This window comes from Pan troglodytes, chromosome 9, assembly GCF_028858775.2.
Source record: "Pan troglodytes isolate AG18354 chromosome 9, NHGRI_mPanTro3-v2.0_pri, whole genome shotgun sequence".
NCBI lineage: Eukaryota > Metazoa > Chordata > Mammalia > Primates > Hominidae > Pan > Pan troglodytes.
This window is the reverse complement of record NC_072407.2, coordinates 65,468,253-65,486,595: the sequence shown is the minus strand read 5'-3', so window position 1 is coordinate 65,486,595 and position 18,343 is coordinate 65,468,253. Positions and strand designations below refer to the sequence as shown.

At 39.3% G+C, this 18,343-nt stretch overlaps 1 protein-coding gene across 7 annotated transcripts in view; it reads left to right on the top strand.

The window, feature by feature from the left end:
- Positions 1 to 18,137, top strand: part of SLC22A25 (solute carrier family 22 member 25) — an 84,662-nt gene extending 66,525 nt beyond the window's left edge. For 5 of the 7 annotated variants that reach the window (XM_054662371.2, XM_054662370.2, XM_054662372.2 and 2 more), the window contains 4 exons: positions 10,315 to 10,529; positions 11,942 to 12,050; positions 12,502 to 12,705; positions 13,608 to 18,137. In XM_054662371.2, the coding sequence (XP_054518346.1) occupies positions 10,315 to 10,529; positions 11,942 to 12,050; positions 12,502 to 12,705; positions 13,608 to 13,668 (589 nt within the window). In that variant the 3' untranslated portion in view covers positions 13,669 to 18,137. Of the gene's footprint in view, positions 1 to 10,314; positions 10,530 to 11,941; positions 12,051 to 12,501; positions 12,706 to 13,607 lie in introns of those variants that run through there. The other 2 variants (XM_054662369.2, XM_054662373.2) reach the window with 2 other exon arrangements.
- The last annotated feature ends 206 nt before the right edge of the window (positions 18,138 to 18,343 follow it).

The window sequence follows — 18,343 nt, the reverse complement described above, 5'->3', positions numbered from 1 at the left end:
GGATACAAAATGCACATAAAAATCAGTTGTGTTTTTATACACTAACAACAAACTATCCAAAAATGAGATTAAGAAGCGATCTCATTCATAATACCATAAAAAGGAAGAAAATACCTAGGAATAAACTTAACCAAGGAGGCAAAAGACTTGTACACTGAAAACTACAAAATATTGATGAAATAAACAAAACAAAGATGAATGAAAAGATATATGCATGAATGACAAAGCTTTATATTATTAAATGTTCATGCTACTCAAAGTAATCTGAAGATTCAATGCAATCCCTATCAAAATCTCAGTGGCATTATTTTACAGAAATAGAAAAAAATCCTAAAATCCTATGGGAACCATACAAATTTTAGAATAGACAAAACTACCTTGAGAAAGAAGAACAATGCTAAAGGCCACAACCACCTGATTTCAAAACATATTGCAAAGCAACAGTAGTTTAAAATACTATGGTACTTGCATAAAGATGGACATTTAGACCAATGGAACAGAATGGAGAATGCAGAAATCAATCCATGCGTATACAGTCAACTGATCTTTGTGGGGGTGACAAAGATACACAATAGAAAAAGATAGTTTCTTCAGCAAATGGTGCTAAGCAACTACATATCCACATATATGTGCCATAAGGAAAGGATTCAATTTCATTTTACTGTGCTACCAGGAAAGGGTTATGTGCTATAAGGAAAGGGTTTCACTTTATTAAAATGTGTATGTGTATATATATATATATATATATATATATATATATATATACCCAATTTTCTTTATTAAATAAAATTGAACCCTTTCCTTATAGCACACACAAAAATCAACTGAAAATGGATTCAAGACTTAACATGAGACCTGAAACTATCAAAATCCTAGAAGAAAACATAGATGAAAAGCTTCATGACATTAGTTTTGGCAATTATTTCATGGATATGATGCCAAAAGCACAAACGATGAAAGGAAAAATATACAAATAGGACATCAAACTAAAAGGCTTCTGCACAGCAAAGGAAATAATAGAATGAAAAGGCAGCCTTCAGAATGAGGGAAAATATTTGCCAACCACATATCTGATATGAGTTAATATCCAAAATATATTAGGAAAACCTACAACTCACTACCATGAATGCAAATAGTCCAATCACAAAATAAGCAAAGGACTTGACTAGACATTTTTCCAAAGAAGCCATACAAATGGCCAATGGAAAATGTGCTCAAAATCACTAGTCAGGAACATGCAAGTCAAAACTACAATCAGATATTACTTCAAATCTGTTAGGACATTATCATAAATAAATTGAATAAATAAATAAATAAGAGATAATAACTGTTGGCAAGAATGTGGAAAAATTGGAACCATTGTACACTGTTAGTGAAAATGTAAATAGTACAGCCCCTATGGAAAGCAGTAGGACTACCATATGATTCACCAATCCTACTTCTAGGATCTCAATTTTTCAAAGAAACAATTGAAATCAGGATTGGGAAGAGATATTTGCACTCCCATGTTCATTGCAACATTATTCATAATTGCCAAGATGTAGAAGCAACTTAAATGTCCATTGACATATGGATAAGTAAAATGTGGTACGTACACATGATGGAATATTAGTCAGCCATGGAAAGAAAAATGTCATATCCAACATGTTTGAAACTTGAGGACATTATGCTAAGTTAAATATGCCAGGACAGAAGGACAAACACCGCCAATTCCCCTTATATGAGATATCTAAAATAATCAAATTTATAGAAGCAGAAAGTAGAACCATAGTTTCCTGGGGCAGAGGGCAGAGAGAAATAGGAAGTTCCCATTTAATGGGCATAAAGTGTCAGTTACGCAAGATGCTGTGCAACATTATGCATACAGTTAAGAATATTTTACTGTACACTTAAAAATTTGTTAACAGGGCAGAACTCGTGTTATGCATTTTTACCACAGTTTTAAAAAGTAAATAGGTGTTTTGAGAGTTCCCAGCTAAACTGGGATTTCAGTATCTGAGTGACTGGCAAGCCTGCCCTAAGGGAAAAAGAAGAGGAACTAGATGTGGGTGATTTCAGTGCCTTTCACAGGATACGTGTTTTACCTGGTGGGTAGCTAGTGCCTAGTTGTCCAAACCATAACTAGGAAGGTTTGGACAACTAGGCAGTCACACAGGAAAATAGCTTAGACTGTCATATGCCATTGTGGTTCTTATCTGATCTATGTGCAATTTATGCCTGCCTGACCATTGCTCTGCCACTGGGAGCCCAATCTTGTGTTCTCATTGCTATCCTAGAGAAAATCCAACCTTGATAGACTAGATTAAGAAAATGTGGCACATATACACCATGGAATACTATGCAGCCATAAAAAAGGATGAGTTCATGTCCTTTGCAGGGACATGGATGAAGCTGGAAACCATCTCATTCTCAGCAAACTCACAAGATCAGAAAACCAAACACCGTGTGTTCTCACTGATAAGTGGGAGTTGAACAATGAGAACACATGGACACAGGGAGGCGAACATCACACACCAGGGCCTGTCAGGGGGTGGTGGGTTAGGGGAGGGATAACATTAGGAGAAATACCTAATGTAGGTGATGAGTTGATGGGTGCAGCAAACCACCATGGCACATGTATACCTATGTAACAAAAAGGCACGTTCTGCACATGTATCCCAGAACTTAAAATGTAATAAAAAAAAAAAAAAAGAAAATCCACCCTTGAATAGCTAGCCCCTAGTTCTTCCAATGGAAAGCATAAATTCAATGCACTGAACAAAAGGAAACAAGTTCAAGGATGTCTACTTACAGATCCTGGGTAAGGATCACCAGATCACATGATGCAGAAATAAAGAATCATGCACAGAGAGAGAAATGTACATAGCAGTGAGCAGTAGACATAAGGAAGTAGGTTGTGGGTCACTTAGAGCTTCCAGGCAAATGCCTGAATTGTACACTTACAAGAAGCACTGGGAAAGTCACAAACACAATCTGCTAGGCAGGAGAGATGGCTCCAAGTTTTTCTCTCTGGCCATTTGGGAGTGGCATAGAAATGGAAACTGTGTCAAGGGTGACTGAGCCCTGCCTCTGGTATAAGAAAGTTAAACTTGAATTCAAAATGGATGCTGACATAACACAAAATTATAAGTATTCACTACAATGAGATACAAATGTATGTTGAATATATAATTAAAGTTTATTGACTGCTTCTTTTTTAAAATTATACTTTAAGTTCTGGGATACATGTGCAGAACATACAGGTTTGTTACATTGGTATACATGTGCCATGGTGGTTTTCTGCACCCATCAACCCATTATCTAGGTTTTAAACCATGTATGCATTAGGTATTTGTCCCAATGCTCTCCCACCCCTTGCCCCCCACCCCCAACAGACCCCAGTGTGTGATGCCTCCCTCCCTGTGTCCATGTGTTCCCATTGTTCAGTTCCCACTTATGAGTGAAAACGTGTGTTGTTTGCTTTTCTGATCCTGTGTTAGTTTGCTGAGAATGGTGGTTTCCAGCTTCATCCATGTCCCTGCTAGGGACAGGAACTCATCTTTTTTTATGGCTGCATAGTATTCCATGCTGTATATGTGCCACATTTTCTTTATCCAGTCTATCATTGATGGGCATTTGGGTTGGTTCCAAGTCTATGCTATTGTGAATAGTGCTGCAGTAAACATACATGTGCATGTGTCCTTATAGTAGAATGATTTCTAATCCTTTGAATAATATACCCAGTAATTGGATTGCTGGGTCAAATGGTATTTCTGTTTCTAAATCCATGAGGAATCAACACACTGTCTTCCACATGGTTGAACTAATTTACACTCCCACCAACAGTGTAAAATTGTTTCTATTTCTCCACATCCTCTTCAGCATCTGTTGTTTCCTAACTTTTTAAGGATCACATTAGGCTATCCACCAGGTTAAAAAAAAAAAAAAAAAGGTATCCTGTGAAAGGCACTGAAAACACCCACACCTAGCTCCTCTTCAAACTGGCATGAGATGGTATCTCGATGTGGTTTCGATTTGCATTTGTCTGATGACCAGTGATGATGAGCTTTTTTTCATATGTTTGTTGGCCACATAAATGTCTTATTTTGAGAAGTGTCTGTTCACATCATTTGCCCACTTTTTGATGGGATTTTTTTCTTGTAAATTTGATTAGTTCCTTGTAGATTCCAGATATTAGAACTTTGTCAGATGTATAGATGGCAAAAATTTATCCCATTCTGTAGGTTGCCTGTTCACTCTGATGATAGTTTCTTTTGCTGTGCAGAAGCTCTTTAGTTTAATTAGATCCCAGTTGTCAATTTTGGCTTTTGTTGCAATTGCTTTTGGTGTTTTAGTCCTGAAGTCTTCGCCTGTGCCTATGTCCCAAATGGTATTGCCTAAGTTGTCTTCTAGGGGTTTTATCGTTTTAGGTATTATATTTAAGTCTTTTATCCATCTTGAGTTAATTTTTGTATAAGGTGTAAGGAAGGAGTCCAGTTTCAGTTTTCTGCATATGGCTAGCCAGTTTTTCCAGCACCATTTATTAAATAGGATATCCTTTCCCCATTGCTCATTTGTGTCAGGTTTGTCAAAGACGAGACGGTAGTAGATGTGTGGTGTTATTTCTGTTCGCTCCATTGGTCTATATATCTGATTTGGTGCCAGTATCATGCAGTTTTGATTACTTTAGCCTTGTAGTATATTTGAAGTCAGGCAGTATGATGCCTCCAGCTTTGTTCTTTTTGCTTAGCATTGTCTTGGCTATACAAGCTTTTTTAAAATCCATGTGAAATTTAAAGTAGTTTTTTCTAGTTCTGCGAAAAAAGTCAATGTTAGCTTGAGGAATAGCATTGAATCTATAAATTACTTTGGGCAATATGGCCATTTTCATGATATTGATTCTTTCTATCCATGAGCATGGAATGTTTTTCCATTTGTTTGTGTCCTCTCTTATTTCCTTGCGCAGTGGTTTGTAGTTCTCCTTGAAGAGCTCCTTCACGTCCCTTGTAAGTTGTATTCTTAGGTATTTTATTTTCTTTGTAGCAATTGTGAATGGGAGTTCATTCATGATTTGGCTCTCTGTTTGTCTATTGTTATGAATAGGAATGCTTGTGATTTTTGCACATTGATTTTGTATTCTGAGACTTTGCTGAAGTTGCTTATCAGCTTAAGTTTTGGGGCTGAGATGATGGGGTTTTCTAAATATACAATCATGTCATCTGCAGAGACAATTTGACTTCTTCTCTTCCTATTTGAATACTCTTCATTTCCTTCTCTTGCCTGGTTACTGTGGCCAGAACTTCCAATACTATGTTGAATAGGAGTGGTGAGAGAGGGCATTCTTGTCTTGTGCCAGTTTTCAAAGGGAACGCTTCCAGCCTTTGCCCATTCTGTATGATATTGGCTATGGGTTTGTCATAAATAGCTCTTATTATTTTGAGATATGTTCCATCTATACCTAGTTTATTGAGTAGTTTACCATGAAGGGTGTTGAATTTGATTGAAGGTCTTTTCTGCATCTATTGAGATAATCGTGTGGCTATTGTCATTGATTCTGTTTACGTGATGGATTATATTTATTGATTTTTCTATGTTGGGCCAGCCTTGCATCCCAGGGATAAAGCCTACTTAATCGTGGTGGATAAGCTTTTGATGTGCTGCTGGATTCAGTTTGCCAGTATTGTGCTGAGGATTTTTGCATCGATGTTCATCAGGGATATTGGCCTGAAATTTTCTTTTCTGGTTGTGTCTCTGCCAGGTTTTGGTATCAGGATAATGCTGGCCTCATAAAATATGTTAGGGAGGAGTCCCTCTTTTTCTATTATTTGAAGAATTTTCAGAAGGAATTGTTCCAACTCCTCTTTGCACCTCTGGGAGAATTCAGGTGTGAATCCATCTGGTCCTGGGCTTTTTGAGTTGGTAGGCTATTATTTACTGCCTCAATTTCAGAACTTGTTATTGGTCTATTCAGGGATTCAACTTCTTCCTGGTTTAGTCTTGGGAGGGTGTATATGTCCAGGAATTTATCCATTTCTTCTGGATTTTTAGTTTATTTGTGTGAGGTGTTTATAGTATTCTCTGACGGTAGTTTGTATTTCTGTGGGGTTAGCAGTGATATCCCCTATATCATTTTTTATTGTGTCTATTTGATTCTTCTCTCTTTTCTTCTTTATTAGTCTTGCTAGCAGTGTATTTATTTTGTCGATCTTTTCAGTAAACTGGTTCCTGGATTCATTGATTTTTATGAGTGGTTTTTGTGTCTCTGTCTCCTTCTGTTCTGCTCTCATCTTAGTTATTTCTTGTCTTTGCCTAGCTTTTCAATTTGTTCACTCTTACTTCTCTAGTTATTTTAATTGTGATGTTAGGGTATCAATTTTAGATCTTTCTCGCTTTCTGATGTGGGCACTTAGTGCTGTAAAATCCCTCTTAATACTGCTTTTGCTGTGTCCCAGAGATTCTCATACATTGTGTCTTTGTTCTCATTCGTTTCAAATAACTTCTTTATTTCTGTCTTTACTTCATTATTTACCCAGTAGTCATTCAGGAGCAGGTTGTTCAGTTTCCACGTAGTTGAGTGGTTTTGAATGAGTTTCTTAATCCTGAGTTCTAATTTGATTGCACTGTGGTCTGAGAGACTTGTTTGTTGTGATTTCTGTTCTTTTGCACTTGCTGAGGAGTGTTTTACTTCCAATTATGTGATCAATTTTAGAATAAGTGCGATGTGGTGCTGAAAAGAATGTATATTCTGTTGATTTGGGGTAGAGAGTTCTGTAGATGTCTAGTAGAGATCCACTTGGTCCAGAGCTGAGTTCAAGTCCTGAATATCCTTGTTGATTTTCTGTCTAGTTGATCTAATACTGACAGTGGGATGTTAAAGTCTCCTACTATTATTGCGTAGTAATCTAAGCCTCTTTGTAGGTCTCTAATAACTTGCTTTATGAATCTGGGTGCTCCTGTGTTGTGTGTGTATATATTTAGGATAGTTAGCTCTTCTTGTTGCATTGATTCCTTTATCATTATGTAATGCCCTTCTTTGTCTTCTTTGATTTCTGTTGGCTTAAACTCTGTTTTATCAGAGAATAGGATTGCAATCTCTGCTTTTTTTTCTTTCTCTTTGCTTGGTAAATATTTCTTTATCCCTTTATTTTGAACCTATGTGTGTCTTTGCACATGAGATAGGTCTCTGAATACAGCACACCAATGGGTCTTGACTCTATGCAATTTGCCAGTCTGTGTCTTTTAATTGGGGCATTTAGCCCATTTACATTTAAGGTTAACATTGTTATGTTTAATTTGATCCTGTCATCATGATGTTAGCTGCTTAGTTTGCACATTAGTTGATGCAATTTCTACATAGCATCATTGGTCTTTATATTTTGGTATGTTTTTGCAGTGGTTGGTACCAGTATTTCCTTCCCATATTTAGTGCTTCCTTCAGGAGCTCTTGTAAGGCAGGCCTGCTGGTGACAAAATCCCTCAGCATTTGCTTGTCTGGAAAGAATTTTATTTCTCCTTTGCTTATGAAGCTTAGTTTGGCTGTATATGAAATTCTGGGTTGAAAATTCTTTTATTTTAAGAATGTTGAATATTGGCATTCACTCTCTTCTGGATTGTAGGGTTTCTGCAGAGAGATCCACTGTTAGTCTGATGGACTTCCTTTGTAGGTAACCTGACCTTCCTCTGTGGCTGCCCTTAACATTTTTTTCCTTCATTTCAATCTTGAAGAATCTGACAATCATGTGTCTTGGTGTTGCTCTTCTCAAGGAGTATCTAAGTGGTGTTCTCTGTATATCCTGAAATTGTATGTTGGCCTGTCTTGCTAGGTTGGGGAAGTTCTCCTGTATAATGTCCTGACATGTGATTTCCAACTTGCTTTTATTCTCCCTGTCACTTTCAGGTACACCAATCCATCATAGATTTGGTCTTTTCACAGAGTCCCATATTTCTTGGAGGCTTGGTTTGTTCCTTTTATTCTTTTTTCTCTAGTCTTTCCTTCACACTTTATTTCATTTAATTGATCTTCAATCTCTCATATCCTTTTTTCCACTGATTGATTCAGCTATTGATACTTGTGTATGCTTCACAAAGTTCTCGTGCTGTGTTTTTCAGCTCCATCAGGTCATTTATGTTCTTCTCTAAACTGGTTAACTAGTTAGCAGTTCCTGCAACCTTCTATTAAGGTTCTTAACTTCCATGCATTGGGTTAGAACATGCTTCTTTAGCTCAGGGGAGTTAGTTATCACCCACCTTCTGAAGCCTACTTCTGTCAATTTGTCAAACTCATTCTCCATCCAGTTTAATGCCCTTCCTGGAGAGAAATGTCATCATTTGGAGGAGAAGACGCATTCGGTTTTTTGGAATTTTCAGCATTTTTGCACTGGTTTTTCCTCATCTTTATGGATTTATCTACCTTTGATCTTTGATGCTGATGGCCTTTGGATGGGGTTTTTGTGGGGGCATCCTTTTTGTTGATGTTGATGTTACTTCTTTCTGTTTGTAAGTTTTCTTTCTAACAGTCAGGTCCCTCTTCTGCAGGTCTGCTGGAGTTTGCTGGAGGTCCACTCCAGATCCTGTTTGCTTGGGTATCACCAGCGGAGGTTGCAGAACAGCAAAGATTCCTGCCTGCTCCTTCCTCTGGAAGCTTCATTTCAGAGGGGCACCTGCCTGATGCCAGCCAGAGCTCTCCTGTATGAAGTGTCTGTTGACCCCTGCTGGGAAGTGTCTCCCAGTCAGGAGGCACAGGTGTTAGCGACCCACTTAAGGAGGCAGTCTATCCCTTAGCAGAGCTCAAGCACTGTGCTGAGAGATCCACTGCTCTCTTCAGAGCTGGCAAGCAAGAATGTTTAAGTCCACTGAAGCTGCACCCACAGCCACCCCTTCCCCAAAGTGCTCTGTCCCAGGTGATGGGAGTTTTATCTATAAGCCCTTGACTGGGGCTGCTGCCTTTCTCTCAGAGATGCCCTGCCCAGTGAGGAGGAATCTAGAGAGGCAGTCTGGCCACAGTTGCTTTGCAGCACTGCAGTAAGTTCCACACAGTTTGAACTTCCCAATGGCTTCCTTAACACTGTGAGGGGAAAACTGCCTACACAAGCCTCAGTAATGGTGGACATTCCTCCCCCACCAAGGTTGATCATCCCAGTTCGACCTCAGACTGATGTGCTGGCAGTGAGAATTTCAAGCCAGTGGTTCTTAGCTTGCTGGGCTCCATGGGAGTGGGACCTGCTGAGCGAGACCACTTGGCTTTCTGGCATCAGCCCCTTCTCCAGGAGAGTGAATGGTTCTGTCTCACTGAGGTTCCAGGTCCCACTGGGGGAAAAAAAAAACTCCTGCAGCTAGCTCAGTGTCTCCCCAAACAGCCACCTAGTTTTGCACTTGAAACCCAGGGCCCTGGTGGCATTGGCACACAAGGGAATCTCCTGGTCTGCGTGTTGCAAAAACTATGGGAAAAGCATAATTTCTGGGCTGGATAGCACAGTCCCTATGGCTTCCTTGGGTAGGTGAGGAAGTTCCCTGGCCCTTTGGACTTCCTGGGTGAGGTGATGCCCCACCCTGCTTCAGCTTACCCTCCGTGGGCTGCACCCACCCACTGTCTAACCAGTCCCAGTGAGATGAACCGGGTACCTCAGTTGGAAATGCAGAAATCACTCACCTTCCGCATTGCTCTCGCTGGGAGCTGCAGACCAGAGCTCTTCCTATTCGGCCATCTTGCCAGCTGTCTCTATCGACTACCTCTTATTCCAAAAAATAAAACCATAATGAAGTTAGACACCATTAAATATGCATAATATAAAAATAGGTTTTCTTATTCTAATCTAGATTTGCTACACAAGACCATCTACAGAATGAATGCCATGAATATACAATCTGTACCCAATAAGTTGTACATTTTAGTAAACATTCCTGATTGTAAGGGTGGCAAATGGAAATTTTGGCTTCTTAGATCTTTACTGTGAGTTTGACTGATATCAGTACATTTTTATTTTTAATTGTATATTTTCATTACTGTGAATTTTTTTGCAGTGATTTTTGATGCCATGTGGCTACATTGGTTTTAGAATACTAATAAAATCCATTGCTTATAAAATAAATAAATAAACCCCATAGCACATCCTCCATACAACATCTGTTGTCCCTCAAGATACAATTGTTACCACTATCGTCTAACCATTATTTTATGATAACTTTAAAATATCAACTTGCAAGAAAATATTCCATAAAACACACTCTGCCTTTTTACTTTAAAGAGTCCTTGGCTACCTGGGCCAATATTATTCTCATTTGTAGGATTTAGGTTCCACAGATTATAATATGTGCCTTTTTCTGTGTTCACTGCAGATTTGCAAGTACCATCCCCTTTTGGGGCCTTACTTTGCACCTCCAGCATCTGGGAAACAATGTTTTCCTGTTGCAGACTCTCTTTGGTGCAGTCACCCTCCTGGCCAATTGTGTTGCACCTTGGGCACTGAATCACATGAGCCGTCGACTAAGCCAGATGCTTCTCATGTTCCTACTGGCAACCTGCCTTCTGGCCATCATATTTGTGCCTCAAGGTGAGAAAAGTTCACAGGTGGAAGAAAGAAAATGTCTTTCCCTCTTTTCTCAGGGATTGCCCTGGTCACACCTATCTGAAGCCAGAAGGAAAGGGAGAATTGAGTTCTCAGGATTCCCTGATAGAAATCTGGGGCTTTAGGACAGATTTTGCCACACGGAAGTTGCTGGGAAATGAGTCAAAGATGAGTAAGATTGGCTCGGATATATGGTTGTCTTCAGCACATTTGAGAAGTAGTAAGAAGTTGGTGCCATTTATTCCTGATAGTTTCTCTAGGACAGCAATTGATCACTTGCCCTTTGGCCAATCAAACTCTTAGTAAGTATTGAGGTGCTGGGCCTTTGTATCCCAATATGAGAACACAATACTGCTATTTCCTCTGTCTGGGCTCTTTCTTACCACTACAGCTTCTGTGACAAAGTACTCCCTAATCACTACATATCCACTGTGTGCCTTGTATTAGGTCACCATAACTGCAATCCTGGTTTAGGGGAGTCATCTTGACTTCAAAGAAACAAAAGTCCCATATCTTTATGTACAGAAATGTCCAGTAGGAAGGAGGCAATTGTCAATTAAGACCTTCTCTTAGAATCTTAGAATTCATAAATTAAATGATCACAAGCAATAAATAAGGGAACCCAAGTTGTCATCAGGCTTCACCTCACTCCCGGTCTAGTAATGTACTTAAGAGAATGCCAGGTTGGCGTGCTCCAGTTCTCCTCTTGAATGTCAGCAGTGATACCAGTCTGGTGCAATGCAACAGAACCCACTCCAATGACATGAGGCAATTATGATCTTTTTGTTTTAATTGGATAGAATCCTGCCTCTTAAACTTCACTTCATTTGTTTCCAAAGTCTGATTTTTTTCTCCAATAAATGTCCTTATTCTTCATCCTTGAAACATTAATACTGTCCAATCTGTCCTTTAACATAGGAACCCTGTCCTTTTATGACTGCCTTTTGCAAACATAGCCCCATGTCAATATTGTGTATATATCTGGGTTTTAAAATCTATGAGGACATGGATGAGTCTTAACACTCCCTAGTATTGCCCACATGACACTCCTGTTTTCTGCAAGGAGGGCAGAGGTGTTCCCAGACAGAATAAGTGAGATGACAAAAAAAAACTCTTTAGCTCTAATGTTCCCTTTTCTGCTATGGCATACCCCTGATACATAGTGAGAATTGAAGCATCAACTCAGATCCTTTTATTCACTATTTAAGTCACAATATGTAGGCCAATCACATTTCTCAGCTATTAGCCACTGCACATTCTTTGCCTCTATGCAGTTTTCCTAAAGTACATTTTACTCCTGGAAACACCTCCAAAGCAGTCCTTTTCACTTCTACCTTGGGAGATGCTGATTCCTTCAGTTCAGATTTCCTGAGGCCCTGTGGTCTTCCTTTCTCCAGAAATGCAGACCCTGCGTGTGGTTTTGGCAACGCTGGGTGTGGGAGCTGCTTCTCTTGCCATTACCTGTTCTGCTGCCCAAGAAAATGAACTAATTCCTTCCATAATCAGGTACAAAAGTTTATGTGTGCTCTGTCATTCTCAAAATGGACCTGTCTCAACCAATTGACACTTAACAAGGGAAAAAAATCTAAGACAAGTTAGTTAAAAAACAATCAAATGTAATAGTCATAAAAACAACAAATTACAGCCCAAGTTTATATCAAGCTGACCTTGTTCCAGACACTGCATTAAGTCTTTTAATGCAGTATCCCATGTACCTTCTGAACCACCTGAAAGGTTGGTGTTAAGGAAAATAGCATTTTGTAAATGATAAAAATGTGTCTAATTCACTGTGAATCTAAAATAAATTGCTAGAAAATAAGAGAAAATTTCAAAAGCAAGAGTATGTTATCACCTCCTTGTGTTTAAGTGCTCGTCCATAATCACAGCAAAATGATAAATCACAAATTATATGTATGATTTTTAACAACTTTTCCTCTGTTGCTGTTTTTACTCCAAGGGGAAGAGCTACTGGAATCACTGGAACCTTTGCTAATATTGGGGGAGCCCTGGCTTCCCTCGTGATGATCCTAAGCATATATTATCCACCCCTGCCCTGGATCATCTATGGAGTCTTTGCCATCCTCTCTGGCCTTGTTGTCCTCCTCCTTCCTGAAACCAGGAACCAGCCTCTTCTTGACAGCATCCAGGATGTGGAAAATGAGTGAGTAAATAGCCTAGCTGCCCCTCAGAGGAGCTCTGTGCTATAGGTCTGTGCTGAGGAAAGCAAAACACCATTTAGGGCTACCATCCCCCAAAAAGGCTTAGATCTGGGCTATTCCCATGTAGTCAGTGTCTTTGCCTTTGGTGTATCCTCATCCCTTCCACAGTGACCTCATACATCCCCTGAGCCTCACCAGATCACAGAGACCATCTCTGCCTAGCCTGTCCAGGAGGTTAATTTGTGGTGAAAAGACCAAAATTAGGTGACCTCTGCCCTTCCTGCCCTAGTATGACATGCATACTCTTGAAGGTATTCTACAAACATGCAGAGATCCAAACACAATCTTCTCATCCCTGGGGAGCCCTCAGCCCAGTGAGCGCACATGTTAGCCGTCTGGGATTGCCAGTGCTTACAGGCCTGACTCCCAGGACACTGAAGAATTTGTGAGAGACTGTATAGAAAATAAGAGCCCCTCCCACAGATGAGAAGTCCTTTTGTATCACATGTGAGATTCAGTCTATCTAATTTTCACGGGGGAAAAAAGTGTTGGAAAAGGGGAAAAGAAGTGATAAGTAAAGGAATTTTTAAGTAATGAGGAATGAGAAAAGGTTCTAAAACTTTTCTGTGCTTCTCTTGCCTTTTCCAAAATCCCTTTGGTCAATGCCATGGTGTCCAAGTGTGAGAGTTGAAGCTATTCAAGCTGCCTTCCCAGATCCTAGGCTGGGAGCTTGATTTTTTACTTCACAAGGTTTACACAAACACTTGGGGCCAGAGGCATGTTTTTTATTAAAGCTAGCGGGCAAAGAATCAGTATGTCCTAAAGAATGCAGGACTTATATGTTTAGTCCATGTCTTTCATTTTTGTGCTTTTTTGTTTGTTGGTTTCATTATATTTGCACCAGGAGAAGATGCTCCAGAAAAGCAGGGCAGGAAGATACCTGCAACGAAGTGACACAATTTTAAGGAATTCCAGGTGCTGATTGCTGATTAAACAGCAAGATAAAGGAAAAATTGAGACCATTTCTAGATACTACTAAAATTTAGAAAATAAATAAATAACAAGATATAATGGATAAATACATTCCATTTACAACTGTGATTCTAAATGATTAAATATAAAATATCTACAAATAATCATAAGAAGTTTGAAGAAAATCATAACACTTTAAAAGGAATCATAATAGAACATTTGTATAATTATATACACCTCACATGTTTCTGGATATGAAGATGGAATAATATTTAAAACAATGATTCTTCCTTAATTATTTAATAGAGTAATTGCTTAAATAATTACAATGTAAAAAATGAAAAAAGTGGAAAAACCCCATTTTCAAGCTGCATACTTTTATAAGAACATAAAAAATAGTTCCAAAACTGGATATCCATATGCAGAAGAATAAAACTAGAACTCTCTCACCATATACAAAAATCAAATCAAAATGCATTAAAAACTTGAATCTAAGACCTCAAACTATGAAACTGCTACAAGAAAACATTGGAGAAATTTTCCAGTACATTAGACTGGCCAAAGATTTCTTGAGTAATACCCCACAAGTACAGGAAAACAAAGCAAATGTGGACAAATGGGATCACAGCAAGTTAAAAAGCTTCTGCACAGCAAAGGATACATTCAACAAAGTAAAGAGGCAACCCACAGAATGGGAGAAAATACTTGCAAACTACCCCTCTGACAAAGGACTAATCACCAGAATATATAAGGAGCTCAAACAACTCTATAGGAAAAATCAAATAATCTCATCAAACAATGGGCAACGTGAATAGGTATTTCTCAAAAGAAGACATACAGATGTCAAACAGACATAGGAAAAAGTGCTGAACATCATTGATCCTCAGAGAAATGCAAATCAAAACTACAATGAGATCTCATCTTACCCCAGTTAAGATGGCTGATATCCAAAAGACAGGCAAGAACAAATGCTGGTGAGAATGTGGAGAAAAGGGAACCCTCATACACTGTTGGTGGGAATGTAAATTAGTACAACCACTATGGAGAACAGTTTGGAGATTCCTCAAAAAAATTAAAAATAGAGCTAACATTTGACCCAGCAATTCCACTGCATCATTGTATTAGTCCATTTTCAAGCTGCTGTTAAAAACATACCTGAGACTGGATAATTTACAAAGGAAAGAGGTTTAATGGACTCACAGTTCCACATAGCTGGTGAAGCCTCACAATTCTGGTGGAGGGCGAAAGGCACGTCTTACATGGCAGCAGGCAAAAAGATAATTTTTGCAGGGAAACTCCCTTTTATAAAACCATCAGATCATGTGAGATTTATTCACTATCATAGGAAGAGCATGGGAAACACTCACCCCCATGATTCAGTTACCTCCCACTGGATCCCTCCCATGATGTGTGGGAATTGTGGGAGCTACAATTCAAGATGAGATTGGGTAGGCGGACACAGTCAAACCATATCATTCTGCCCCTGGCCCCTCCCAAATCTCATGTCCTCACATTTCAAAACTAATCATGCCTTCCCAACAGTCCCCCAAAGTTTTAACTCATTTCAGCATTAACTCAAAAGTCTATAGTCTAAAGTCTCATCTGAGACAAGGCAAGTCCTTTCCACCTATGACCTTGCAAAATCAAAAGAAATTGGTTACTTCCTAGATACAATGGGGGTACAGGCATTGGATAAATACATCCATTCCAAATGGGAGAAATTGACCAAAACAAAAGGATGAGGCTGTACCTAGATAAAAGGCACTGACTACATGGGAATCGCCTTCCACCATGATTGTGAGGCCTCACCAGCTGCATGGAGCTGTGAGTCCATTAAACCTTTTTTCTTTATAAATTATCCAGTCTCAGGTATGTCTTTATCAGCAGCTTGAAAATGGACTAATACAATGGTGCAGTGGAACTGTTGGGTCAAATGTTAGCTTTACTTTTAATTTTTTTGAGGAACCTCCAAACTGTTCTCCATAGCAGTTTTACTAAAGGCCCCATACAATTCCGAAATCCAGCAGGGAAGTCCAATCTTAAAGCTCCAAAGTTATCTCCTTTGACTGCATGTCTCACATTTGGGTCACAATGATGCAAAAGGTGGGTTTCCATGCTCTTGGGCAGCTCTGCTTCTGTGGCTTTGGAGGGTACAGCCTCCCTCCTGGCTGCTTTTGTGACCTGGCATTGAGTGTCTGCAGCTTTTCCAGGTGTGCAGTGCAAGCTGTCAATGCCTTTACCATTCTGGGGTCTGGAGGTCGAAGACCCTCTTCTCACAGCTCCACTAAGCAGTCTCCAATGGAGACTCTGTGTATGGACTTCAACCCCACATCTTCCTTTCACACCGCCCAAGCAGAGGTTCTCCATAAGGACCCCACCCCTGCAGCAAACTTCTACCTGGGCATCCAGGCATTTCCATACATCCTCTGAAATCTAGGTGGAGGTTCCCAAACCTCAATTCTTGACTTCTTTGCACCTGTAGGCTCAACACCACATGGAAGCTGTCAAGGCTTGGGGCTTGCACCCTCTGAAGCCACAGCCTGATCTGTACCTTGGCCCCTTTTAGCCATGGCTAGAGTGGCTGAGACACAGGGCACCAAGTCACTAAGGCTGCACACAGCAGGGGCACCTGGACCTCCTAGACCTCCAGGCCTGTGATAGGAAGGGCTGTCACAAAGGTCTCTGACATGCCCTGGAGACATTTTCCCCATTGTCTTAGGGATTAACCTTTGGTTCCTCATTACTTATGCAAATTTCTGCAGCAGGCTTGAATTTCTCCTCAGAAAATGGGTTTTTATTTTCTATCACATCACCAGGCTGCAAATTTTTCAAACTTTTTTGCTGTGTTTCCCTTTTAAAACTGACTGCTTTTAACAGCACCCATCACATCTTGAATGCTTTGCTGCTTAAAAATTTCTTCTGACAGATACCCTAAATCATCTTACTCAAGTTCAAAGTTCCACAAATCTCTAGGACAGGAGTAAACGCTGCCAGTCTCTTTACTAAAATATAGCAAGAGTCACCTTTACTCCAGTTACCAACAAGTTCTTCATCTTCATCTGAGACCACCTCAGCCTGGATTTCATTTTCCATATCATTATCAGCATTTCAGTCAAAGCCATTCAACAAGTCTCTAGGAAGTTCCAAACTTTCCAACATTTTTCTGTCTTCTTCTGAGCCCTCCAAATATTGCCCAGTTCCAAAGTTGCTTCCACATTTGTGGGTATCTTTACAGAAGCACTTCACTCTATCAGTACCAATTTACTATATTAGTCCATTTTTCATGCTGCTGATAAAGACATACCTGAGACTGGGTAAGTTATAAAGGAAAGAGGTTTAATGTACTCACAGTTCCACCTGGCTGGGGAAGCCTCACAATCACGGCAGAACATGAAAGGCACAACTTACATGGCAGCAGGGAAAAGAGAATTTCTGCAGGGAAACTCCCCCTTATAAAACCCTCAGATCTCATGAAACTTATTCAGTATCACAAGAATAGCACGGGAAAGACCCGGCCCCATGATTCAGTTACCTCCCACAGGCTCCCTCCCATGACAGGTGGGAACTATGGGAGCTACAATTCAAGATGAGATTTGGGTGGGGGTGCAGCCAAATCATATCAAAGGCATATACCCAAAAGAAAGGAAATAAGTATATCAAAGACGTATCTGCACTCCCACATTTGTTGCCGAACTGTTCACAATGGCCAAGGTTTGGAAGCAACCTAAGTGTCCATCAGCAGATGAATTGATAAAGAAAATGTGGTACATATACACAATGAAGTACTATTCAGCCATAAAATAAAGAATGAGATCCTGTCATTTGTAGCAACATGGATGGAACTGGAGATCATTATGTTAAGTGAAATAAGCCAGACACAGAAAGACAAACATCACATGTTCTTGCTTATTTGTGTGAGATAAAAATAAAAACAATTGAACTCATAGACATAGAGAGCAGAAGGATGATTACCAGAGGCTGAGAAGGGTATTGGGTGCTTCAGGGGAAGTGGGAATGGTTAATGGGGGGAAAAAAGGAAGTTAGAAAGAATGAATAAGATCTACTATTTGATAGCACAACAGGATGACTATAGTCAATAATAACTTAATTCATTTTTAAATAACTAAAAAAGTATAATTGGATTGTTTGTAATCACAAAGAATAAACGCTTGAGGGGACAGATACCCCATGCTGCATAATGTGATTATTAATATCCAGTATTTGATAACACAACAGGGTGCTATAGTCAAAATAATTTAATTGTACATTTTAAAATAACTAAAGGAGTATAACTGGATTGTTTGTAACACAAAGGATAAATGACTGAGAAGATGGATACCCCATTCTCCATGACAAGATAATTATACATTGCATACCTATATCAAAACATCTCATACACCCCATAAATATATCCATCTACTATGTAGCCACAAAAATTAAAAATAAAACATTTTAAAATATATATTTGTTTAAAAATTTCTATTTGATATAATGTGGTTCACTTTAGGAAACTGCACCATATATGCTTTAAAAGATATATATTCTTCATATGTCAAAATAAGTATTCTAGGGGAGAGGTAGATCAAGATGCAGCATAGAAAGTTCCACCCGTTATCCCTCCTGCCGGGACACCAAGTGAAAAGCTATCTACATAGAAAAAAAAACTTT